The sequence below is a fragment of the Zalophus californianus genome, chromosome 13, assembly GCF_009762305.2.
Source record: "Zalophus californianus isolate mZalCal1 chromosome 13, mZalCal1.pri.v2, whole genome shotgun sequence".
NCBI classification, from domain to species: Eukaryota; Metazoa; Chordata; class Mammalia; order Carnivora; family Otariidae; genus Zalophus; species Zalophus californianus.
The window spans coordinates 5,469,362-5,496,199 of NC_045607.1; the positions used below are offsets into that span (position 1 = coordinate 5,469,362).

Consider the following 26,838-nt stretch of genomic DNA (forward strand, 5'->3'; position numbering starts at 1 on the left):
CTCTCGGAAGGCCGAGGAAGATGCAGGATTCGCGTTGGAATCCCGCCACGAAGCCTCCAGTCCCCCTTCAGGGAAACAGGGACCCCCACCACCACATGCACCCCACAGCTCTGAACAGGGGAAAAGTACAGACCAGAGCAATCTGCCCGAGTTCTAATGTTGTAAACATTTATTTAAAAAATACTACGGAGAGATGTGGATTCAAAAAACACAGAGTCATATACAGAAACAAAATGTACTGGACCAAAAAAAAAAAAAAAAAAGACACCATAGGCATTTGAGAAGGGAGAATAGTGGAAAACTATTTACATGTCATTTATAAAAGAGCAAGTCTATAAAAGAGTGTAATACCAAGATATAAATGCAAAATATAGTGGCACATCATGTGAACAAAGAGACCAGTACCTCACGGAAACGCAGTTGAGAAGCTGGGTGGGGTCTGTTTTACTTTGTCTGCAAGGCCTCTGGTGGTGTTCGGGCACCTCCCTCAGTCTGCCTAACACAGCAGCCTGGGGGGGGGATGGGGCAAAGAGGTGATGCACCGTGAGGGCAGCGTAAACCATCTCTATCAGAGAAATAAAATACAAGTTTAGGTGAGGAGCATAAAAATGGGGCCCATGTGCGCTCATGGCACGAGAAGGCATGGGGCTGGAAGGTGGTTGCTCCTGGTTTCTCCAAGGGTTGCTCCTGGGCCTGGCATGAGGCGCAGGCACGTGCCTGCCCACTCTTCAGTAGCTGCTCTAGGTCAAGCTCAAGACGGTCCGGGCCTCTGCCCCACAAGCCTGGTCCCGGGCCTCCTGGGGAGAGTAGACAAAGGCCTGCTCTTTGAGACATGTTCTGGGGCTTTATTTGTTTGTGGTCTTCTTCATCTCTGATAACCCCAACAGAAACAGGGGACTAAGTGTTGCTCATGGTGATTCAACAGGACTTTTGCCCCTTAGTGCACAGCCAACACTGGCTGGGGCTTTGGCTCCACAGTCCTTTTCCTCCCGTGTACTGGTGGCCGATGGCAGGTCCTGCTGTACCAGAGGTGGCTGGGCTGAGGGCAGAGCCACGGAATGCTTCAAGAACTCCAGAAAACAGGACTGGCTTGTCACACAGGAAAGAGCTCTGCATGAATCTACTCTGTCTCAGAGGAGTACAAGGGAGGAGAAAGAGATCAGTCAGAAATCAAGAGCAAGTGCCTTTTCTGGGCACCTGGAAATCTGAAAGGAAGGTGACCTGGGCCTGAAGCAGACCTGTCTAGGCCCAGCCCCAGGCCACCTGGGCACCAGCTGTTCATCCAGCTAGCCATCCCTCCTGCCTCCCCTGCCCCGGTACACTAGACTGAGACCCTGCTACCCTTAGGACTCAAGCTTTCCATCCAGGATGAGCAGTGCCTGTCACAGGACAGCAAGGACCCGAGAGAACGGATGACAAGGACGGTCTCCCACACCACGGGCCTCTTCGGCTTCCCCACCTGTCCCAGGACCCGAAGGCCGGTTGGTCTCAGCACCCTGTTTTATCCCCCAAATCAAGAGCTGTCCGTCACATGAGTAAATGTGAGGGCACCGGCCCCCCGGCAGCAACAGAGGGCAGAGTGACCAGCTGGCAGCCTCTTCCAGGATGGAGTTCGGGAAACGTGTCTTCAGTGCAGGAGGCACAAGAAGAGGAGCGCACAGGCTCCCTCCCTGGGGTAAGTGGAGGGGACAGTTGCTTGGCCTTGGTGAAAAGGCTCCTGTTCAGGGCACTCGTCCTTGAGGGAAATAGAGGAGAAGGCAGAGCCAGAGGAGGGCCTCTGGAAAGAAAAGCGAAAAAGAAATGCTCATCCGCTTTCCCACCTGGCCCACAGAGCTCAGTCCTGGAGCACTATGTGGGGAAGAGGCTGGTGGGCCAACGGAAGTCCACAGAGCGGGAACTCCACAGACAGAGCTCGGAACAGGGGCGGCTCAGGGAGCCCGGGCTGGGGAGGCGAAAGTGCGGAAGCATGGCCGGGGCAAAGCCTAGGTAGTAGAGCCGTGCTCCGCAGTGACCCTCAGCCCCGTCTGCACAGGGCCCCCGGGCCACCTCACTGGTCTCGTGGCAGCCACCGTGGCAGGCCTGTGGAAGCCCTCACGCGCGGCAGCTGGCTCCGGCTGGCCTGACGCCTGGCCTCTGCTACCTCTGCACGATATCACTGATCTCTTTCACGGAGCTGAGGAGTTTGCTGAAGTCCTGAGTGGCCGCCGGGCCACTCCCTGCTGTTGCCGGGCAGATCTGAAGCTCCCGGAGATTATTCTCCAGTTTGTTGATGGCCTCGCGGAAGGCAAACTTGTTCCTCATTTGCTGGATGGAATCCACATAGCTCACGCAGAACGTGTAGAGGTTCTTGCCGGCCTCTAGCACGGCACTATGGCTGGCCATCTGCTCGGAGTTCTTGGAGATGGCCAGGCACAGAGCCTCCGTGCCATCCAGGACCACGCCCTTGGTGATGGTGCCACTGGCGATCCGCTCTGGAGGCTGGCGGGTTTTCCGAAGAGATACACGGGTCGATATGAGAGGGATGAAGGCGGTGGAGGCTGGCTGGTCCCCAGCCAGGGCAGAGGATGCTGATGGCAAGGTGGAGGGGGCGGGAGCTGGGCTGGCTGGGGTCCCCGCTGGCTTGCTGGACGACTGTGGCTTTGGCATGGACGGGAGCACGGGCTTTTTGACGCCCTCTCCCAGCGGACCGGGCTTGATGGTGTCACTGTTCACAGCATCCACAACCACGGCCGTGGCTTTGGCTTTCCCGCCAGTGCCGGCCTCCCCAGCTGCTTCCTGGCTCAGGCTCTGAGAGGGCTTCCCGGCCTTCCCACCAGAGGCTGGTGGTGGGGGCGGCGGGACAGGTTTGAGCTTGGACAGTTTCCCCTTGTCTCTCCCTGGGGACTCAGAGGAGGGCTTGTGCCTCCTCGCTCTGGGCTCCTCGGTGGGGGCCTTGCCGGTCCCTCCGGACACGCCTGGCCCTGCTCTGCTGGCGGGGGGCACCGGCTCAGCTGCAGCAGGTGTCCCCAAGGCACTGGACTTCCCGGCCTCATCCTTGTGGGGAAGGCCAGAGGAAGGAGCCCCCGCGACCTGCCTGCGGAGGAGTTTCGGAGTCAGACTGGGAGGGCTGGAGCCGGGGCTGGACTCCCCCGCATCTCGGAAGACCTCGTCTGCTGCATCCTCGGTCTTTTTCACCAGCCTGGGTGGGGGAGTCACCGTGCCTCTGGTCACCTGGTCGGACCTGTTCTCACTTGCCCGCTTCCGAGGCAGAGCTGGCTTCTCGCTTTTGTGCCCTCCAAACGTGGACGAGTCAAACTGCCTCCCCGTGGACTGCAGGTCCCGAGGCAGGGTGACGGACCTCCACTCTGTGTCCCTGGCCCCGTGAGGCACGCAGGAGGCAGAGCAGGACCTTAGGAAGCGCTTGCCGGAGCTGCTGCCACTCTCCTCCTCACTGGCGGCCAGGCGGCTGCTGGTCAGTGTACTGGACTTTTTCCACAGGTGGGGAGACCGGAAGCCTGCACCCCCTGACTCCCGGAAGGCTCCATTGGGGACACCAGCTCCGCTGCTGGGCTTTGGGGACTTGGTTGGCTCGGCTGCGTCCGAGGGCGTGAGGGCCGGCGCCCCGTTGCTGGTTTCTCGGCCGTCTTCCTCACTGGCCGCCTTGCGCTCGGGCTGGCCATCCATCTCCCGGAAGGAGCTGCTGCGTTTCGGGGGGGTTGGGGCGGTTTTTTTCTTCTTCTTGATCAAGGCACTGAACAAATTGGTCTTTTTGTCTTTGGGAAGAAGGCGCTCATCTTCATTTAGGCTGCCATCCTGGGGACCTCGTTCTTTCCGAGGGAGCAGTGGAGACACAGGAGGCTCGTGGTCCAGAGGATCTGAAACACAGTGGGAAGAGTTTTCACGACTCCGGACTGGAGGCTCCTTTGTAGGGGGAACCTGGGGCTGGCCCCCTGTTCTCTACAGAGGAGCAGCCAAGGGTCTGGGCGCTGGCAGGCCTGCTTGTGAGCACCGGCTCTGCCATTCCCCAGCCTTGGCCTGGGCGAGGGACGCCTCTGCGTGCATCCTCCGCTCTCGCATCTATGAAACGGAGGGGAACAAAACACACCCATAGTGTTGTTGTGTGAACATAATGCAGTGAGCGTAAAGCATTTGTTCCAGCTATCGGCACATAATTTCTCACTAACTGTTGTCACCACTGTTAATATTATTAGGAAAAGCGTAGGTCTCTCTTCTGTGAAGACACCAGCACAGAAAGCCAGGCCCCCCATCCCTGCCCTGGGGCTTCCTTGACAGCACAGAGCCCCCCAATACCACTACCTAGCACGCAAAAACCACGACAGGGCTGAGCAAAGGGTCAGGCCCCATGCCTCTCGGACCTGCCAATCCAGGTTCTTGGGAGGTGAGGTTTGAAGGGAAGGGGCCGCACACCACAGTGACAATGGGCTGTTACACTTGGCAAACAAGAAGGAGTGACCTGTACAAATTTTTAAATGGGCATTCTTTATACATGAATAATAACTCCTAAGAAATCTTTCTGGTGTTGCCAAGCTCCTGGCTAGGGAATGACAGACTTCTCCCTCAGAGGGCAGCTGTGAGGAGAGCGGCTTTCTGTCAGCACCCAGAGCAGCACAGAGGACGTCTACAACCGGAGCAGAGGTGCAAGGGGGCACCTGTCAGAACACCAGGAGGCACGTAGGACACCTGACTCAGAGGAAGCCGAGGGCCTCCAAAACTTTAATCCAGCGGAAGAAGTTGAAGAACGTGAAATCCTAACGAATTATGCACGGCTCTATTTCAGTGCTGAACAGCTAATTGACACTCTCGGCTCACCATGAGATTACATATCAAAATACCCCTCAGATGAATACTGACGGGCATAAATGAACATGATTGCTTATCACTGGGCTTTTAATAAGCCTCAAGTTCCCACAGCGGCCTCTCCCCATCCCTACTGCTCAACCACCTGAAATCATGACAGCTAACAGAAGGATAAAGGTCCAACCTTCTGGATAGTCTATATGCCACGGACTCCAAAGTGGGTGAGCAAGACGATCCAGGGGTGTGTGGAAAGAAAGCATTATAATAATTTGGATTTTGTAACGTAAACGTTTACTTCTAAGTGCACATTTTTGGTGTATTTTATGATATACGTGTCTGTGCGGTAGTACGTGTAAATTCTCAGGCTGCACATGTGACTTTTCTTTAAACTAATATGGGTACACAATAAAAAAAATCTGGGAATCCTGCTATGGCTAAACATCTCATTATTCTGGCTTTGTCCTGCCCCTTCCCATTCATCTGTGGTCCGTCAGAGCATCCCCCAGGAGCCTCTACAAACCCAGATTCCTGGGGCTTTGCTGGGAGAGTAGCAAGTGCTACATCAGAGCAGCCGAACTCAAAGGAGAGCAGGGCACAGGGGAGACACTAGGTCAGTGTTTGCGGGCATTATTCCTCCTTACACCTTGAGACCCCCGTGCACCATCGCACCTCCCCTGCACGTCTAGGGAACAGTGGCCGACAGAGTCTTTACTCAGAGACCGTGCGTGGACACCAGCTCTGCGCCACAGGTGTCTCTTGGCTCCGTCAGTTCCAGCGAGCTTTTCGTATCAGTGCTTTCACAACAAGCTGCTCTTCATCTGGTTCAATATTTATTGTTCTATCTGCCCTGCAAGAGCAACCACAAATGCTGTGAATAATACATGAAAAGGCGAGTTTGTTCTCAGTCGGTTTCATGAGCACCTGTGCCTACTTGACCAAACTAACTGCTGAAGCCAATGGTTCCTAATGATTTCCAGAAGGAGGGGCAGGATGCTGTGCAGAGAGGAGAACCTTCCTCTTTTCAAAGCTGGATCACTAACAAGAATCTGCCTGCCCTGGCCCTGAGGGTGTGGGACTCCTCTGGGTGTCTGGTGCGGCTGGGGGGACATACCGGTCTCTCCCGGGCCCTTGGAGTGGGACGTCTCAGGCACATCAGTGGGGTCTTTGTGCTCCGCAGCTTTCCTGGAGGTTCTTGTCTTGGTGGGCAGCTCTGGGGCCTGCAGCAAAGTACTTGCAACCCCTCGCACACCTTTTTTCCCCAGTTCCTTTTCCACTTCTACGAAAACAAAACCAAAAACCAGTGGCCATCAGTAATGGTGTCAGTTTGGTATGCTGGTGTTTTTTTTTTTTTTCTCCTTAGGTAAGAGTGGTCATCCATGCACAGTTACAGAGGAGATATAGATGCTGAGAAGACCGTACTCGGTACTTTTCAGAGTTGGGCATGGCTGTAAGACAGCTCCATGCTCAACACTCCTGCCCAGTTCTCTGGTCTCAGAGAACTTTGCTGGCCTGGGCTCTTCTAGCAGGAAGTGAACTAAAGGGCCTGGCTGTCCCTTCCAACCCAACCTCTCACCCCACTGCTGCAGGCACCCCCAGGAATGGGCATTTTACCATCTGATATGCTGGATTCCTGGAACATCGTCTCAAAGGCTTGGTGGATTTCAGCAAAGGAGGGCCGGTCAGAGGGATTCCACTGCCAACCTGGATGGACGAAACCCAGTCAGACCATGCATGAGGCCCTAATAACAAGTTGGGGGCTAGCAATTCTCAAGGAAAGTCTGGTAATGAAAGAAGCACCCAGGGGTGCCTGGGTGGCTCAGTCAAGCATCTGCCTTCGACTCAGGTCATGATCTCGGGGTTTTGGGATCAAGCCCTGTGTTGGGGTCTTGGGATCAAGCCCTGTGTTGGGCTCCCTGCTCAGCAGGGAGCCTGCTTCTCCCTCTCTCTCTGCCCCATTCCCCACTCGTGGTCTCTCAAATAAGTAAAATCTTAAAAAAAAAAAAAAAAAAAAAAGGCAGCCCAATCCTGCTAACCATCTTTTGCTGTGACAAGTTAGAGTGACAAATGTCACTGTGTCCTATTACAGACATTAAGAATTCGAAAAGACTTTAGATATTGGCAGAAATATGGATTGTAAAACCCCAGAGAGAAGTGACAGCAAGAACTACATTTATAAATCTTTTCCCCAGCCCCACTCTAGCAAGTGCAGAGAATCACTAAGTCAAATAAATGGCTTGCCTTCTATTTTACCCTTACTTCTGGGTTATCAAAGTCTGAAATCCTCATCAGTAAAGAAATGTTAATTAAAACAAGATTAACATGAGGATTTACTTTTTTAAGTAGGCTCCATGCCCAGTGTGGAGTCCAATGTAAGACTCGAACGCACGACCCTGACATCAAGACCTGAGCTGAGATCAAGAGTTGGATGCTTAACCAAATGAGTCACCCAAGTGCCCCAAGATTAACGTGAGGATTAAGGACTGATGAAGCCCCATGTTGACGAGAGCACAGAGTTACTCTCCTACACTTCTGGTGGGAGTATAAATTGGTACACCTTTCCTGGAAAACAATTTGGTAAAATCTATCAAAATTTAAAATGCAAGTAGCCCTTTGAACCAACGGTTCAACTTTTAGAAATCCCAGTATAATGCACAGAGGTATACATATAAGGGTGTTCATCCTTGTTTTGTTTATAATGGCAAAAGCCAAACAAATGTGCAAAACAACCAAATGTCCACCAAAATGGGACCGAATGAATAAATCATTTAATGGGAAGTTAAACAGCTCTATAAAAATAAGGGGGTGGGGAGAGGGAGAGATGTCTTTGAAATATGGACACAAAAGATATGCCATGTGAAAAAAAAAGCTGAGGGAATGATTTTATATATATATAAATATATATATAATAAAACCAACTAGATAAACATCACCCGGAGTATTTACCTACTACAGCAGAATATTTGGAGGTAGGGCCCAGGAATTTGTATTTATTAATAAGAAATCCAAGTTTGATACCCATCAATCCCATTTTTGCATTAAGAACAAATCAAAAAAACCCCTCACATATAAACACTATGTATAAACAATATGTATAGAAACAAGTCTGAGTCAGTATGCACCTATCTGCTACACTGGCTGATTCTGAAGAATGTGAATAAAGGAAGGGAGGACTACTTCACTCTGGGAATACACGCCTGGACGGTAATTTCTCACAGTGCCCACAGAGAATTTTTAGAATTGGCTGGGGAAGGCTCACATGCGCGCATCAGTTCGTAGACCTTCTCTGGGCAGCCTTCCGGGCGCTCCATGCGGTAGTCCTTCTCTAGCAGCTCATACACCTGGGACAGGTCAATTCCTGGGTAAGGTGACATGCCATAGGTAGCAATTTCCCAAAGCAATACTCCAAAAGCTACAAAAAAAAAAAAAAAAAAAAGGAAGAGAAAGCTGGTTCAAGATGTATGAAATTTAACTATCGTGCGTTTAAAATTGGTTACCTATGCAGTGGACATTAGAAGTTACACCCTCAGAAGCAAGCCAGGCACATTTTACCAGGCTTAATGACCAACAGCCCAGGACAGAATGAAACGTTAACACCCTGCCCCTTCCAAAACGTGCTAGAGGGGAAAAGAAACTGGGTTGATCGGCCCCTCCAGTGTCTCTGAGGTAATGTGACCACCTTGCTGGGATTTATGGTAGAGGGCACCTAGGGCTGGAAGTCAGGAGGCCATTCTACTCCTAGCTCTGAGATCAACTAGCTAAGTGTCTAAGACAAGCCACCTCTCTCTGGTGTACAGTATCATCTCCAAGGCCCCTTCCAACTCCAAACGTTTCATAAAAATCATATAAAATCGGGGTGCTTGGGTGGCTTAGTCGGTTAAACATACGACTCTTGATTTCAGCTCAGGTCATGATCTCAGGGTCATGAGATCGAGCCCCGTATGGGGCTCCACGCTCCGTGTGGAGTTTGCTTGAGATTCTCTCCCTCTGCCCCTTCCCCACTCTTATGCATGCACATGCTCTCGCTCTCAAAATAAATAAAATCTTGGGCGCCTGAGTGGCTCAGTTGGTTAAGCGACTGCCTTCGGCTCAGGTCATGATCCTGGAGTCCCGGGATCGAGTCCTGCATCGGACTCCCTGCTCAGCAGGGAGTCGGCTTCTCCCTCGGACCCTCCCCTCTCATGCTCTCTCTCTCATTCTCTCTCTCAAATAAATAAATAAAATCTTTAAAAAATAATAAAATAAAACCTTTAAATAAATATTTGAAAGTTTGAAAGCACGGACTATAGCCTTGAAATTCCAGATCTCATTAAAGGGACCAGGACTCCTTGGAGAAATGGGTAATTCAGGTCTAGGGCAGGGAATGAACGTGGAATATCTTTATCGCTCCAGACAGCACAGATGCTATTAAAGACTACAAGGGTCTTGTCAAAACCAGGAGCAATGTGAAGTTCCCACTGGCCAAACAAGAGACAATCGGAGTATCAATAAGGAAAAGAACTACAATGGATTAAAATATATTCAATGATAGTGTCACAAAAGAAAGAAAGAAACCCCAAAAATCTACTTGGTCATCACTGGAGGGTATTAAAAAACTGACTCGTTTGTGTGAACACCGGTAGACAACAGCAAGGAAGCTAACAACGACGCTGTCCTTCCCAAATGAACTGTATACCACCCCCCCACCCCCTACTTAACCAAACAGTAGATGAAGGTTTCTTCTTACAGAAGTACTGAGCTAACGAGTGAACGCGGAGTGACAGAATGAGAGAAGCAGCACTGGGTAACCCCTCATAAACGAGTGGATCTAGGTACTAGGTATCAGGAGCTGCTAAAATCACACAAGAGATGTTGATGAAATAGCACACCACGGAGCATGACGTCGTCCTGCTGAAAGAAGTCAAACCCGAGGATGACCCAGAGGTCCAGACCCACCTGCCCGCTTACTAGGAGTACCGAAGACAGAGGAACACACTAAACCACAGCACGGGGATGCAGTGTGGGAGACATGGAAGGACACGTGAGGGGGTTTCTTCAACAGACAGACAGCAAGGGCAGTGAAAAGATGGAGCGGAGCTAAGGGACCAGACGGACTGAGGGCACATCGACCACCTGCCTGGTGTGAACAGTAGCCAGGTCTCAACTCAAACAGACCGTAAAAGTAGGATTTTTAAGACTCAGCTGAAAATGTGAACACTGACTGTATCGTGATATTCAGAAATTACTGTCAATTTGGGGAAGAAGGGCAATGTGGTTACAAGAGTAAAAAAAGCCATCTTTAAGAGATTCATACTGAAATATCTGTGGACAAAATCATATGCTATCGGGATCTGCTTCAAAACAGGGCCGAGGGAGGGGGTGGGATAGAGGTGTAGGAGCGCCCCGAGCTGATGGCCGGGAAAGGTGGGTGATGCGTGCGTGGGGCTCGTGATGCAACTCCGCCTTCTTCAGTGTATGCTTACTACCTGCCACAATAAGAAGTTCTTTAACAAAAGGAATACTGGCCCATGAAGCTTCCAAGGGCAATATCCAATTTAAAGCCCAAACCAAACTACACAGCATTCCCTGCTCAGAAGACCCTGGGTGCCTGCAGGGCTGGCTAACTGTCCCTGCAAACCCAAGCAGCGTGCTTCGGATGAAGGTGGTAAGTTAGAAGGGGCGGGGGGGGGGGGGGGGAGGTAATCTGAATTATTCTGGAAGAAAATGCTGGCTTTTACTTCATTCTGGGGAGAAAACAGGAGTAAAGATTGTAAAGTGGGAAAGAAAAAAATAAGAAAGGATTAAGCGATAAAGGAAAATAAATGAAGGACTGAGAAAGAGGCAGTGAAAAGGCAAGGAGAGCGAGGAAAATGGGAGAAGGAGCCCACCCTGGCAGCGAGGGCCGGCCGGGAGCAGCAGCAGTCCTTACCCCAGACGTCGGACTTGATGGAGAACTTGTTGTAGGCCAGGCTTTCCGGCGCTGTCCACTTGATCGGGAACTTGGCCCCGGCATGGGCTGTGTAGGTATCCCCTGTCATTAACCTGCTCAGGCCGAAATCAGCCACCTTCACCAAGTGGTTCTCCCCTACCAGGCAGTTTCGGGCAGCAAGATCTCTGGGAAAAGAAAGCGTTCACCCGTGAGTTGTGGCCAGCTTTCCCGGCCTCACAAATCCACCACCAGCGAGTGAAGGCGCACCCCTGACAACTGGGTCCAGTGCCCCGGGGGACGTGTGTGAATACCCCAGCGGGAGCAGCGCTCGTCCCTCAGCATCTGCCTGCCGAGGTGAGAGGCAGCAGAGGTGCAAGTTCATGACCCTGGGCCTCCGTTACCCGCATCCCTACGATGAAGCTGACAGAGGCAGCACCTCTTCTTAGGGCTGCGGTGAGCGGTCATCAGCTAATACGTAAAGTGCTTCCACTGACGCCTGCACACACCCCCGGTCCCCTAAGGGTCTGCCCAGTTAGGACAGCTCTATGCCAGGCACAGGAACAAGGGCACCAGCCAGTCCTCAACTTCCATCAGAGGGAGTCTCCATTTGGCCTATCCAGACTTGATAAAGGACAAAATAAAATAAAGCCCACAGCATTTTCCCCCCAAATTGTGTTTCACACTCTCCTATTTCCTCCTGATGCTTATCCGAATGTATCCTACAAATTCTCTCCTGTATAATAAGCTTTTTCTCGCCTCCTGATTGTCCCAGGGAGGTGGGAGTCTAATCTCTGGTTCATGGATGTTAGCCATGAAATCCCAAGGCAAAATGGAATGGAGGAAAGAGAAGAGGCAGCACCTTCAGGCGATGGCTGCCTAAGATAGCCCGATCATCAGCAATCAGACAGAAATTAAATGCAGAAGACTTGTGCGTAATAGGATTTTGGTAAAGCATTTTAAGTTCGTGAAATGAAAAGGGAATGGATCTAGTCATGCAAAGCAAACCAGAAGTCAAGAAATCTCAATTTGCAGCCTCAGAGGGTTCACCTTCTTGAGTGACAGGAGCACTGAATCAGGCTCTCATGCAGCACAGGAAATCTGTCTTACAAGAAACGGACAGCCCTTCACACATGCTACTCTTATTCCTCACTATGAAATCTCATGTACGGGCTTCATACTTGAGTTAATTGGGTAGGAAAGTTCACAGCAGTGGCGTGGAGAACATCTTGTATAAAAGTTACTGGCAAAGCCCATCAGGCCCTGTCCTGCTCAGGCCATCACTTTGCTAGGAAGCCATTTCCTCCAGCAAGGAATGCGAACACCAACATGATTGTGGCACGCTTGAAGGTCAAAACACTCCAGGCTTCAAAACAGCAAAGCCGCTTAATTTAGAACTACATATACACAGTTCTGACAATCGCGGAAACATCCCTGAACCAGAGGACAGCAAGTTAAGTGGAGAATGAAATGATAATAAAGAGAAAGGAGGGAGAAAACACGCAACACAAAAAACAAAGCCCGTGTGCCAGCTGTGACCGCGAGCCTGTGTAGAAGCCACACCAGCCTCCCCCAGGGAGGAGGTCATTACTGATGAGCTCTCGCCTCACACTCTGCTTCCCGGAGAGCGCTGATTATCAGGAAGGAGGCCTTTGATGAACTTCATTTAGTATTCCACGTAGTCCAGAATGGTGCTGAGGGGAAATATTTCTTACCACAGGGATCCAGTGCTTGGCGGGCCCAGGGTCTAGGCCTGCTGAGTTTGGTCCTGGACACACGTCTGAAGCCGGCGAGGTCAGGAACCCAGCATCTGCCTTTGGTCCAAGGCCCACCGTGTTGCCAGCACTAAAGCGAGTGGCTGAGCCCTAAGACCTTGCAGGCTGGAGCTTTTTGTAAAAGGCTGCCGGCCCCATGCTCACTCCGTGGCTCTGTGGGGAGGGCTGCTTCGCCAGGCTCCTACCTGTGGATGAAGTTCTTCTTCTCGAGGTACTCCATGGCTGACGAGATCTGAGTGGCCATGTAGAGCAGCACCACAGCGTTCACCTCCTGCCGGTTACACTCTCTCAGGTAATCCAACAGGTTCCCATAGGTCATGAACTCAGTGATTATATAGAACGGGGGCTCCCGGGTGCAGACCCCTGCCAACAAGACAGACATCAAGGGCTTTCGTGTGCCATTCTGCTCCCGAGTGCACCAACCCCGGCCAGGAAAGACAGCACGACAGTAAAGTGCTCCTGAAACGGGCTCTGTCTCTGCTAAGTTTGGGGTCCAACCTCTACCACAGTTCCAAGCACTCGGGGCTTGTGATCACGTTCCTGGGGGATGGATGCAGCCATGCTCTTCTCTTCCTCTTGGGCACTTGAACCCCAGCGGAGAGCCTGCCACCGAGTTCAGAGGCAAAGGTCGGGCACACACCAAACGGCCTACAGCACTGTCAGTTCACCCCCAAAACGGGGAGGTCTGCTTACAGAGTAACTGCAGGGAAGGGACTCTGGAAAATTCTTGTCTCAGAAGCCATTTGAGATTTGCCTTTGACTGCTTCTAGGTATCGATTTAAAGTAATAATGTCCTCCCCCCACGTTACAGGGGGGCGCCTGGGTGGCTCAGTCAGTTAAGTACCTGACTCTATGTTTTGGCTCAGGTCATGGTCTCAGGATCCTGAGATTGAGCCCCTCATTAGGCTTCATGCTGGGTGTAGAATCTGCTTAAGATTCTTTCTCCCTCTCCCTCTGCACCCCCCCTCAAAAAAAGAAAGAAAGAAAAAAGAAAAAAAGTAATAACATATTCTCTCCCTCTCACACACACACACACACACACACACGCACACCATCCCACATCAGCCTCCTTTTTACCATGGGCTGAGTGTTGGCAGAGGACAGATGTCCACATCAGAAATCTTCATGCAGCAAGCCACTCACCTCTTCCTTCACAGCACCTGTACCACCCCCGGAGGGTTTAATGAAAAGGCCCTCTCTTCAGAGCTTTGCACACTCACCAAGTAACTGTACTAGATTGGGGTGCTTGATCTCTTTCATTACTGCAGCTTCTTTCAAGAACTCCTCCACCTCCATGGTGTCCTCCTGTGGAAAAAAAGCGGGTGAAGTTGTTTCAGCAAGAACAGTGTTTAAGTGGGAAGGTACACCTTGAATGGTTAATACAAACTGGAGCTTCAACCGACAAGCACCCTGGCCCACCAGTGCCGAGCCGCACACTGCACCAGACAGATTCCCTGCAGCTGATCGTCACCCTGACAGCACAGAGAATTTTCCCCTTTGGTGCTGAACTTGTGAATTCTCACCCAGGGTGATAAATAGATGTTGGGAACTTGCTTCTTTAGGGGCTGCTATGTAGAGGATATTTCTATTTCCCTAAGGAATAGCTGGTTTCCAAGGAGTCCTAAAACACTTAAAAAAAAAAAAAATCACCTGAAGAATCAGAAACGTACTCAATTTAATGGAACAGACCCTGATGACACAAAAAGATACTATCCTACCAAAGAAGAACCACACCTCAAAATACGACAGAGAATGCTGAACTGCAGAGGATTCTGAAAATGTGGTGTCATGGGGGTCTTAATGAAGCAATCACCACTACCTACCAGGTAGATTTACTCAGGTTCTCAAATAATCCTCTGTAGCAGCCCCTCTAACGATGGATTCACGAGGTCACGTTTTAGCAAGTTCACTGTATCTAAATGCCACGAAGAGACAAAGATATTAGCAAATGCCCAGAGCAAACCTGATGCTATTTCCACACCTCCTCAGGTGCTGTGGGTCGAGGCTCAACTCTGGAGTGCTGTGCGCTCGCCCCGCACATGGCAGCTGGCCCTACTACACGCAGGAGCCTCTGTGGCTTGCGTCAGGTAAACCTCTTTTGACTTACAGAAGGGACTGTCCTCTGACTAATCACCGCAACAAGAAGCAGGTTGGGGGTGGTGACCTGCTCTGTCTGCTGTGAGCGTCTGGTTACAAAGGCCAGCAGGAGAAGCAGGACACCTCCCTCTGAGTTTCAGCATGGAGTCTAAGTTTGTCTGGACAGAAAGACTGCATGGCGGATGGGGAGTGATCTGGAAAACTAGACTCGCCCGAGAGGAAAGCTTTAGAAACTTTAAAAAATATATATATTTATTTGAGAGAGAGAGCAAAAGAGAGAGAGAGAGAGCGCGCACGTGTGCACACGCGGGGGGGGCAGATGGAGAGGGAAACCTTAGCAGACTCCCTGCTGAGTGCGGAGCCCACGTGGGGCTCGATCCCACAACCGACCATGACTTGAGCTGAAACCAAGAGCCAGACACTTAACTGGCTGCACTACCCAGGAGACCCGTTAGCAACCTTATTTCCAATGTGGCACCTTATACATCATACCTGCCCTTTCGAGAGATGATGAGCTCACGTGTCCTTATTGCAGCATCACCGTGGCCGCGCCATTCCTGCCCCCGGAGGTGGGGAACGCTTCCAGAAGACAGGTCATCCTCTCCCTAGCGTGTGCCTGCTGTGGTCAGTCATGTTTACAAGCGGAGCATGACCGCTGAGGACACGTGTCAGCCCATTACCACTTAGCCCTGGGCTCTGTGAGGCGGAGACTCAATTTACTGCTCTTTACCAATGGTCAGCTGCTCTAATGTCAATTAAACATTGCTGGTAGTCACCGCGTCAAGCTGCCACCGCCCCATTGGCTGTTCAGTTCTTCGGAGTCCTCTCTGCTCCTTAACATGCTCAGCAGACTGTGCCATTTGTGCGTGGAGCGCTCTGATCCGCTGGGTGACACGCTAATGTCAAGGCTGGGGAGCACACGCTTGCTGGAGTCGGCGAGTCGATGCTGCTCACATAAGGACCAGAGGCTTCAAGAACCTTGCCTGGCCAGCAACATGTTCAAAACGCAGCTTCTCAAATAAAGCTTTCTAGACAAGTGGAGTTTTCCTCTATAAAAGTGCCACATAATAAACCACCCACAGTGAAATCATTTCAGAAAGATCATGTGCTCTTATAGCTACAGAATCTTTTCTAAAAGAACCATGTCTGGATCTTGAGAGGCATGGACACACAGAAGGAACAACAGGGCTTTCAAAGGCACCCCTCTCCTCTTGTCTGTCTCGTTCTCCCCTCACTCATACACACGCACATACACGTGTGGACAGTATAAATAATTCCTTGTTTTTTTTTTTTAAATGGTTTTGTTGTTGTGCTTGAGAGTTACATTTTTTTTTTTTAAGATTTTATTTATTTATTTGACAGAGAGAGACACAGCGAGAGAGGGAACACAAGCAGGGGGAGAGGGAGAGGGAGAAGCAGGCTTCCCGCGGAGCAGGGAGCCCGACGCGGGGCTCGATCCCAGGACCCTGGGATCATGACCTGAGCCGAAGGCAGTCGCTTAACCAACTGAGCTACCCAGGCACCCCTAAATAATTCCTTGTTTTTTTTTTTTCTTTCAGGACAATCAGTGTGAACTTGTCTCCCCCTGGTGGAATCAGGCCTGGTTCGATTTCCAACGGAAACTACTAGCAGCATCAGACTTTTGTAGCTGCGTTAAACTGGAAACACCCCCGGTGCTATCCTGTTCTATTCCTTGACTTTTATTTAAAAACTTTCCCTCATCTTTTTTTGAAAGGTCTTCCATTTTACGGAGTAAAATAAAATGAACCCCGATCAATGAGGGTGAAGGCAACACTGAGTGAAGGCTGAGTTTCGGCCCTGTCTGGTGGGAGGGTGGTGGGTCGGCTGGGCTCTCCTCACAGGGACTGACCAGCCTGGCTCAGATGCACACGAAGGCCTGGCCAGTAGAGGAGGTGGTTCAGAGGATGGCTTCTGAGTGACACAGACCGAGCCCTGCCACTGCGTGGCCATTCCAAGTTACTCACATGCCAGATAGGTGAGGTTTCTTTGAACCCAAACGGGGAGAAGAGTTGCATCTGCCTCGTGGGCAGGACTCCACCAGCGGGACCCACTTTTACTGTACTGAAAACACGTGATCTCTACGCCTGGGAAGCAGCCTAAATACAGCGCTAGTGTGAGAGACAGTTAACGATGTTTTCTGTCGTTCTCTGGCCCCAGGGTCTCACGGGTGCTTTCTACCCAGCCTCACCCCTTCCGCTCCCTGGCCTCCCCCCGGGCGTAGGCAGGCTACGGCGTTAACAAAGAACAGCGTTCGTGTAAATGGCTCAGCGTCCCACTCGTGCTGCATAGCCCCGAGTGCCCTTCATGCCTCCCTGAGTCTCAGCAGGGACCAGGGCCCCGGAGCGGGGTCCACAGAGAGCTCAGTTTCCACATCTGTCCCTGGTTCTCAACCAAATGTGAGCTGAGCAAGGCTGCCACCACAGTGAAGTGCCATCCCACAGCCTGCAGAGATGGGGCAGAGCTCCTGAGCCAGGCCGAGGAGGGGGTTCACCAACCAGATGCACGAGAAACCACCTCACACAGAACCCCCCGAGCCCTGGTCCTCAAACACGCAGGTGTATCTAGCTCACAGTCAGAGCAGAAGCCACTGCAAGAGCGAGGCACACGGCAGCAGTGGGCTCCGAGGTGTGCCGCCTCTCTCCCTGGGCACAGCCCCCTCGGGGAGTCAGAAAGCTGGAGCACGCGACTGTCCAGTGCCGCCACGGAGCCCTTCCTTCGCTGCTCGTTTCTGGAGCTAATAGAACCAATTTCCTGGGGAAAAATACAACAAAAACCAAACCCAAGCAGACCGTCTTGGCAAGGGCAGGGGCATCAAGGCACTTTGCCAGCACCGCTGGTCGAGTACAAATTGGTACACGCTCCTCGATCTAGTGTACTCTGGGGAGCTGACCACCAGGACAGTCTCCACACGCCCAACAAGAATCCCTATGGCACAGTCTGTAATAACAAAGTGAGGGAAAAAACACAAATGCCCACTGAAGGCTGGTATATGTTAAAATACATCCATGCAGAAACAAGACCACCTTACGTCCACTGACGAGGAACGACTGCCAGGATACACGGGCGCCAGGGGGCAAAGAGCAGTGTCTAGAGCACGCTGCCGTACGGTTCAGAAAGATACCCACACGCGGACTATTTCTGGAAAGTCACAAAAATCAAGGGTAGAAGACACTATGTGCATACGTTACCTATTTGAAAAATAAAGAACTGAGTACAATTTTAAGTCTTAACATTTTTCAACAATGTTATTTTCCACCATTTTAACGGTAAATCTGCCAGTAGCTTACGAGTCAATCCTAATGCCACTGGATCAATAGTAGTCTTTCCCAAATTCTATGACTTACAGAACTGTTTCATGGGGGAAAAAAACGGACTTATAAACAAACTTTTGGAATATGGCTCATTTGAAACACGTGGCTTTCTTGTACTGGACAGCTGGTTCTCTTAGGCACATCCCACCTGCCACAGTGATAATACACAGGTAGAGGTAAGCCTACGACTTGTTGAATTATGTCAGAACTCAAACTAGCAGTTCCCATCAGTGGGCCTTTGCTTTAATTCTAGTTTCCCACCCATAGAGGTCAGCCTAGTGCACTCCTGTTTCCCGTCTCTTATGGTCTCAGATCCCAAAGGTACAGGACCCAGTGCCTGGTGGATCAATATGGAGCCCGGGTTAAAGCGGGGGGGGGCCACCTGTGCCTCCTCAAGAGGGGCCAGCAACACAAAACAGGTGTGTGTGGGGGAGCAGATGGAGACTCAGGTGCCCAGCTGGGTCCTAGAGAGAAAGGGAGATCCAGGGGCAGGCTGAGGGGAAGTGAATGTGGGCGGGGAAGGGGATTTCTAAGACTTGCAACTGTGGTTTCTGAATTTTTCATGGTGTGTGAGGAGTAAGAACCGGGGTGACAATTAAGGAAAGAAGAGAGGAGCTGGGCTTTGAGGCAGGTTGCCTGGGCCGGAACCCTGACTCTGCGGCTCCTCATTGGCTCACGCCAGGCCAGTTACCCCGCCTCCCTCCACTGCTCTTTCCTCAAGCCTGAGATGGTGGTGGTGCTGGGCCGACAGGAGGACCCTTCCCTTAGGGTGGTTGAAAGGATTAAATGAGAGGCTACAGATGGAGCACTCAGACCCTGCCGGGCACATAGCAAGAGCTCAATAAACATTAGCCATCGCTGTCATTTAGAACCCAACTTCTCCAGTGGAGACAAATGCCCAAAAGAGTGACACTAATCTTATTTGACAAGTGGGAAACCTATTGTAGACATGTGCTTTGTGCAGGGGAGGTGGAAGAAGCGATAATTTATCTAGCAGTTGCTTAGTACCATATTTTGGGTTGACCTACATCTCTAGAATATGATGCATTCCCTTTTCCCTAATTAGCTATCTGCAGGGGTGACGACTCCCAGAAATCCATGCAACTAGATTCTGTATTTTCTTTTTCTTTTTTTTTACCAACTGTGGGACCATAAAGTTAATAAGACTCTTGGGGAAAACCATTAAAAGAATAATAAAAATACATCATTAATAATACATCATTAGAGAAATATATTCTAAAAGGCACACAACTTCCAGATAATTCTGCTTCACTGGTGTAAGAAAGCCACCACTGACAGAGACCTCCAGGAGGGGTCCCTCCTCTGGAATGCCCATCTTCAGTTGCTCAGGAAACACTGCCACAGCATTAGCTGCTGGGCTGTGTTTTCCCCGCATTTCAAGTTGGGCAAACTCTCCCTCTTTCTAAAGTTTTCAAACAAGCCTTTCCTGGATGGAAACCTAAATTTTGTGCTTCTGTTCTTCCTTGTTTCATTTCTGCAAATGCTGGCAAGTGTGTGGGTATTGCCTGGGCCTTTAACAGTTTCTCAAGCTGGTCAAGACCGAGAGCCGGGCCTGCTCTTCAATCCTGTGCCAAACTGAGACACTGCAGCACAAGCACATGCCTCTCCCTGGTCTTGCCTGGTCTGGGGGAGGCGGGGCAATGGCTGTTTCGTTTTTTCTAGGGCTCGCCAACGTAGCCATCTTTGTGAAGCTCCAATTCAATCATCTGTGCATCAAACCCTTCAACGCGCCCCACTGCCTCCAGGATAGCATCCCAGCTCCTTAGCCGGTTCAAACCCTCTGTGACTTAGCACAGGCTCTTCACCCTCTGCCTCTGTCAAGGCCTCTGCTCCCCTGGCCAACTCCTGTTCCTCCTCCACGGCACCAACTTGTGGTTTCCTTCGTGCTTTCTCCCCGCCAAGTGGAGTGCACCAGTACCCGCGCCCCCCGATTCCCATGCAGTGTCAGAGCTCCCCGCTCCTGCTTCTAATCTGGCACCTGTCACACCACACTGTGGTTACCATCATATTGCCTATTCCTCCCCCTAGCTACAATGTTCTACTACCTAGACTAGCCTGAAGTGAAGAAGTCTATTTTCACAATCCCAGGGTTGAGGCCAGGGTCTGGTGAACAGAAGCAAGGAATTCAATAAATGCTTTTTTTTTTTAAGATTTTTTTATTTTTTGACAGAGAGAGACAGTGAGAGAGGGAACACAAGCAGGGGGAGTGGGAGAGGGAAAAGCAGGCTTCCCTGCTGAGCAAGGAGCCCGATGTGGGGCTCGATCCCAGGACCCTGGGACCATGACCTGAGCCGAAGGTCTCAGGCTGAGCCACCCAGGCGCCCCAATAAATGCTTATTGTGTTTTTAAAAAATCATGTCTGGAAAGTATCCAGAAGTCCCCAAGGTGACCTCAAACCACGTCACCTCCCACCCCCGACACACAAGATCAGCCCCAAGGACTAATCTAAGGGGGACACAATCAATAGGGGGCACAACCAAGGAAAGCCACTCTTGGTTTCTAGAACTAAAGAACGCAATCTTTTCTCTGAAGCGGCACGTTACATCAGCCAGAACCCATAATTTCCACTTTACTGTGTCTCTGAGTAAAGGCAGAAGGGAAGTAACAGAGTCCCTAAAAGGCAAGTGATCTGGCTTCAGGGGTCTCCAAGCATGCGCCCCACGGACTCCAGAGAAGCGCATGCACACACTTGGGTCCCTTCCTTGCAGTCATGGATGTTTCCATTCTATGGCTACGGGGGGGGGGGGGGCTCCCCTCTCAGTCTCTGTGCACATGTCAGTGTAATCGGTTCCCTTTTTTTTTTTTTAATGCAAGTGAAAATAGCGCAGGTCAACACTAGAGGACGCTCTGGCCACAGGTAAAAGCTCAGATCACTTTTGGAAGGCAGCGAGGGCTTGCAAGTGAAACCCTTGCCTTGGCGTCCTAAAGATTTCAAAGGACTTCAAATCCACCGGAAAACTACAAACCCCATGCTTGAGTGGAGAGGGCGAAAGTCCTAGTTAACAAGAACGACCCGACGGTACCTGAGTTCGTAGGAAGCCCTGATGCTTCCTTCATGCCTTTCCACACCTCCATTTCCAGAGGTCTGCACTCACACTACACAGAATTGGAACCTACTAGGAACACCCAATGCACTTGCCTTTCAAGTCTGCCAACAAAAATCCACAGAAGAGTCAAATGCGTTTTGGTTAAATCCCCTTCTTTCAAAACTTACAGTTTTTTTTTCTCCTCTTAACTCTCAATAGGAAGTGATCCAAATGCCACACAGACTGAACGGAAACCCACGGCTTTAAAAGAATCTTGCCATATAATGAAAACACTTCTCCAAATGACTCATCTTTTTACACCAAAAAACCACAGCACTTCTCGGCTCTCGCTGTATGCAGAGGCACATGGAGTTGGGGCGAGGGACGGAACCCGTTCGAAGAAAAGGACCACAGAGGCCCAAAGAGGCACTTCCTGGGCACCAGTTACCCCCTCGGACCTGAGTGCAGGGGCAGGCCACCCAGAAAGCAGCGCCACCCCACACTGGCAATGGCACCGTGAGTGGCGGCAGCAGGCCCGGGCCTACCTTCAAGGTCTTCACGGCCACCGTCAGGCTGTATTTCTTCCACACGCCTTCGTACACCTCCCCGTACTGGCCCCCGCCCAGCTTGTGCTTCATGGTGATGTCCGTGCGCTCCATCTCCCACTTGTCGTAGTTGGGGGACACGCCGTAGACGGTGGGCTTATTGCGCTTGGGGGCCGGGTAATGGAGAGTGGTGATGAGGCCGTCCGCCACAGTCGAGTGATGATGAACCAACTCAGCCAACGTGTTGAAGCGGCTCTCTGAGGAGACGTAGAGCTGAGGGAAACAGGGACAGCCTTCAGTCCACAGAGCGCACACAAACCCGAACAACTCCAATAAACCAGCTCTGCTGAGTCTAAGTCAGTGCAGAGCAAAACCTCAGATAAATGGCTCTCCACACAGGGCGGAGTGTGCAGAAAAGCACCTGTGTTGTATTTCTCTACACATGCTGTAATTTACTTGCTGAAGCAGAAAGATACAACAAAATGCCTCAGGGCCTTTGCATCTACTGCTCCCTCTGCCTGAAATCCTCCAGCCACCTAATCACCACATGCTTGGTTCTCTCTTACCAACCTGAGCCCTGTCGCTGCAGTCACCTGACCTGGCCATCACCCAGCACTAGTCATACCACCTCCCTTACTTCTCTCTGCATTGTACTTATCCTCCTTATTTACTTGATTATTTACTGTCAACACCTCCTAGAATGTCAGTTTCATGAGAGCAGAGCCCTAAGCTGTTTTATCCTGTATCCCCAAAGTGGAGAATAAGAAATACACAGCACGTAACAGGTACTCAATAAGCAGTTACTGATTAAATTAACGAAGAAAAGAATTTGGTACCTATTTGCTGATTGGAAAAGAAAGTAATTTTTTAAAAATAATTGTGCTTATTACCTAAAACCTCTAATTATTATTTATAATTATATAATTATCCAGAACTACATGGTAATCAGAGATGGAAATCACTAAACAAAACATAAATCTTCTCATTCTTACACCCTCAATTTGGGCTAAGTAGCATCAGAGGCCCAGACTTGCTGACCCCAGCTGGATGCCCCTGTGGGACGCCCCCGCCAGCACGCTCCAGGAACGGAGTGTCAGGGGTGGAGGACTGGAGGGCTGCACAAAGGCCGCATAGTCTCCTCTACGGTGGGGAAGTAAGGAGAGGGGCTTTCAGACACCAGCGCACGCGAGCCTCTCTCTGAGATCTACAGTGGGCGCGAACCCACGCGCAGAGCCCATCCACGTGTCTTTCTCGTTGGATGCACCAGGAAAGGAAGAAGGGAAAGGAGCAAGCTGACAGGCTGACAGAAAGCAAGCGTGGATGGGGAGAGCTATCTTGTTTGGTTCATTTCAGTGAGGTGGTGACGGAATGCTTCCTTTGCAAAAAACAGTTCATTAAAATCCACACAGGACATCTAGGCTCCAGGCAGACAGTAGGTAACTGAACCTACTAGCTCATGAAGGGCAGCCAGCGATTGCAGAAGGTGGGGAAGACATTAAAAATCACGGCTTGCCCTGACTGAGATAAAGGAGGTATGTGTGTTGGAACGGCGGTGACACGTGGGGCAGGAGGGAGAAAAAGGGTCAGTTGTGCTACAGCTGTAACTACAGTATCTCTAGCACTTAAAAACAGAGACAGGAAGAAAAGGCCTGAAACACACAGCAGAGCTGGTTACGGGAAGGCTCCATCACTTCCTGTATGTTGGTAATACCAGATAATTAAAATAATTTAAAAGAAGAAAATATCAACAAATACATGAGTTGATCCCATTTATAACCCTCAAGAAGGTAAACAGAATTCCTTCCTTCTTTCTTTTTGAATTTTTTGCTTGGGGAGATAATGTAAACAGATTTTTAAAACTCAGGCAAGGCAATGGCAAACTTTGACTTAGAGGTTTGTAATTTACAATCTTTTTTCTTCTAAAGATTTATTACTTATTTGAGAGAGAGAGAGCACACGTGTGTGCACACAAGCAGGGGGAGAGGGAGAAGCAGGACCCTGGGATCATGACCTGAGCCGAAGGCAGACGCTTAACCAACTAAGCCACCCAGGCGCCCCTGTAATTTACAATCTTCTGGTTGCAATCCTACTAAAATAAAATTCTGAGCAGCCCAAGAATTGTCCAGAAAGACCCCACAGCTCTGGGGGAACTTGTCCCTCTGTTAGATGGTGCCCCTCAGTGGCAGGATCTTTCGAAGGGAGGAAAGAGCCCACTGGGAGGCCTCACTTACACCTCGGAGCACCGAGGAGGACCTCAGTCTAAGTGAACCGCTCTAGGGACGCACGATGAGTCACGCTTATGGCCCAGAGTGAGTGCACAAAGGTGCTGGGGGGAGGCGGGGAGCAGAAGTCAGCAGCGCTGAGTCTGCGCTTAGCCCCATGTCCACACACTGACGTACACGCACTCGTCAGTGGGCATTGCGGACACGAGTGCAGTTCACAGAGAAGACCGAGTGGGATGTGGGGACAGCCCCTACTCCCACCCCTCTCTGGAAAAGTCTGTCGTTGTCCAGTTACTTCACTGCGGGTGCCAAGCGTTCCAAGCCCTCTTCTTTGGGGGAAGCTCAGCTGCCGGTGTTTTCGCTACCATGGAGTGGAGAGAAGAAAGAAGAGCCTCTCCAAGAAGGCATTCCCTGGAATGAGAGCATCCCTCCCAGCTCGGACATCACCGGCACAGTGCGGGTGAAAGAGCCCAGCTCACTTGCTGGGCTCCTGGGGCTGGTCACCGGCGAGCAAGGTTCATCACCTACTTCTCCCCGTCAGCTTGAAAGGAATGCTCTCCAATCCTAGGATCAGAATGCTTATGGCTCCCCCAAGCCCAGGTTTATGCAGAATTTGTTCTTGGTCTCATCTGATTCCCTCACAGGCTCTCCTGTGAAGAGATTTCAGAGCTGTGGGAGGTTTCACTGAACGGACCTACTTTATCCTTCTCAATAATTAAATTTACAGACCCTGTGACTTAGCTCATCTTTCAACATAAAATTTACATCCCCACACTTATTAAATATTAAAACTACTCTCCGTTCTCAAGACACCGCACAGTCACCTTCTAACAGTCAAGTCTGCTGGTTTCCTTTTGATTAGTTCTGGGTTTTGAGCATTTTGCTAGTGAACTGGGTAATCTGCATCAGGAATTCCTGGCATGTTCCGAGAAGAAAGTGAAATAAGCATTATGAATGGCATGTCATTATGCTATGCACCTGGTTACATAAACACTCTGGGTGCTCAGCCAGGACTGGGCCTCCTCCTGATCACGCAGGAACCCCAAAGATAGGACTTGTCAAACTCACCAGAAACAGCTTTCCTCCTGACAGCCAGACTTACTGGCTTTATCAGTGCTCAGTCCGGTGCCTTCTTTAGCTGCCTCAGTTCCCAGAGTCCTACCCTGGATGTACTACTACCGGTTACAGGCTGCTGGGCCAGGAAGCAACATTACCCTGAGAGAGTTCCACATTCCAGCAGGAGGGCAAGACTTAATAATTAAGCAGTACTTAACAATGCTTGAGGTCTCCTCCACAAGGGAAGGTCAGCCACGTTTTAGCAGGCTTTTCATTGGGATGCCTGCACCTGCCAAGCCACTGTCAGGGTGGGTAAATCTTAAATATTCAAGAGGTTAGAACAGTTGGCCTATCCTGCCATCTCTGCTAAAGCTTAAGCCCAAATTCCATTCCTGTCACCCTGAACTTGTCACTTCAGCAGACCGTGAAAATAAGTATCACCTGGGAACCTCTTTGAAGAAAAGGAAAGACTCTAGCAAGGGCCATAAGGAATCGTCGAACTTGACAGTGGCATCCCACGAAAGTAAAGTGTAGACACAAATAACCAGAAGAGCTAAATATGATTCAGGCAGCGGGTGGTTGAGAAAAATCAGCCTTTAATTCCACCACACTGGCAGAAGATTGTGAACTTGGAGAAAGCACTGAGACAACAATCAGATCCCAGGGGATGTGGAGGTTTTCAGGACTATCGAGACTCCCTGGAGCAGTGATGGCTCAGTTTGGTAGGGCCCTTGTAAGAGTCCGGCTCGAAGCTCCCCGAGCCCTGGGCTGACTGACCAGCCACAACGGCTGCTGAAGCTCAGAAACATGACAACAGAGGTAAACCAGGGCCAAGAGGGTGGAGGCAGAAAGAAATCTTTCAGGCCTTTGGAGAAGAATCTTCTAAATTCAGTTGTTTTCTGAAGATTAGCTATTTGAAAATAGGCATTAAGCTTATGCAACCCCAGCCTGTCCCTCCTACCAACCTTAGATTTTCCCTTTAGAAATCCAAAAAGGATTGCATCAAAGCTCTGCTATGTGAGCTTTTTTCAGTGCCGAGCCACACTGTCTCATGCATTGCTGTTAATACCTCCCCCCTCAATACCTCTGATACTGTTCCACTCATTCCAGGAATATGATCCCACCCAACACAGCCCCCTCAAGCGCAGCTCACAGAGAGGCGCCTCTGCAGATGGCCGGAACTGATAACCCCGTGGGCTGAGACGTCTCCAGGTGCTTGGACAGCTGAAGGGAGAGTCTTTGCCAGGGAGGGTGGGAGGGAGGGAGGGAAGAAGGCAGGAGGCCTAGGACACTTGGATGAGTTGCCCAGTGGTGGATACTGCCTGATCAAATGAGTTCCTTGTGCTCCCCTGGCACATACCAGCTTTTAAACAGAGGGGTTGACATCCTCATCGGACAACTCTCAAATTCTGTGAATCATGCATCCCACACGCAGGCCTTGCTCTCTCCCTCTGAACAGCATTTTGGACCAACCCCCGGCTAATGAGTTGTCAAACTAGATCATGCCTGCCTGAATCTGTTCCTAGGATGCTGGTTAAACAACTCCAGGGAAAAGAAACCATTACCCTGTTCAGTACAAACCTCAACTGATTACTGCGGTGCAGCACGGATCGCCTTGGATAAACAGCACAGATGGGAAGCAAGCTGTCAGCTCCAGGAAATCACCTCCCTCACGGGCGGTGTGCTCTGGTGTTCTAATTCACAAGACAGGAACCCTTGTGGGCTGAAGGCAAGGTTTCAAAGGGCCCCCCCCACCCCGGAGTACATCCTGCAGAATGGAACCTAGCTCCACATCTGCGATAAGAAAGAGGACCCGAAAGGGAAGCTGATAAGGCTGATTTCTAGTCACACATCAGCAAGAGGCCATGCTGGGTACAAAGATCTCTGCCACCACGGAAAGCACCAGATACTAGCAATAAGGACTCTGGCCAGAAGACTTTGAGACATGCGGAAAAAACAAGAGAAGAACATTAAAAAGAGAAATACATGTGCATTTGTGTGGTACAAATGAATGTTTGAGGATAGCCGTAAAAATGCTAAGAGGACTAGGAGGAGGGACTAGCCC

General features: G+C 50.6%; 1 protein-coding gene across 2 annotated transcripts in view; it reads right to left on the bottom strand.

The window, feature by feature from the left end:
- Positions 1 to 146: 146 nt before the first annotated feature.
- The window catches only part of ABL1 (ABL proto-oncogene 1, non-receptor tyrosine kinase), a 144,290-nt gene continuing 117,598 nt past the window's right edge, over positions 147 to 26,838 (bottom strand). For both annotated transcript variants that reach the window (XM_027614785.1, XM_027614786.1), the window contains exons 4-11: positions 21,496 to 21,768; positions 13,695 to 13,779; positions 12,660 to 12,837; positions 10,703 to 10,887; positions 8,054 to 8,206; positions 6,409 to 6,498; positions 5,909 to 6,073; positions 147 to 3,854 (exon numbers count right to left, since the gene is read on the bottom strand). In XM_027614785.1, coding sequence (XP_027470586.1) covers positions 2,137 to 3,854; positions 5,909 to 6,073; positions 6,409 to 6,498; positions 8,054 to 8,206; positions 10,703 to 10,887; positions 12,660 to 12,837; positions 13,695 to 13,779; positions 21,496 to 21,768 — 2,847 coding nt within the window. In that variant the 3' untranslated portion in view covers positions 147 to 2,136. The remainder of the gene's footprint in view (positions 3,855 to 5,908; positions 6,074 to 6,408; positions 6,499 to 8,053; positions 8,207 to 10,702; positions 10,888 to 12,659; positions 12,838 to 13,694; positions 13,780 to 21,495; positions 21,769 to 26,838) is intronic.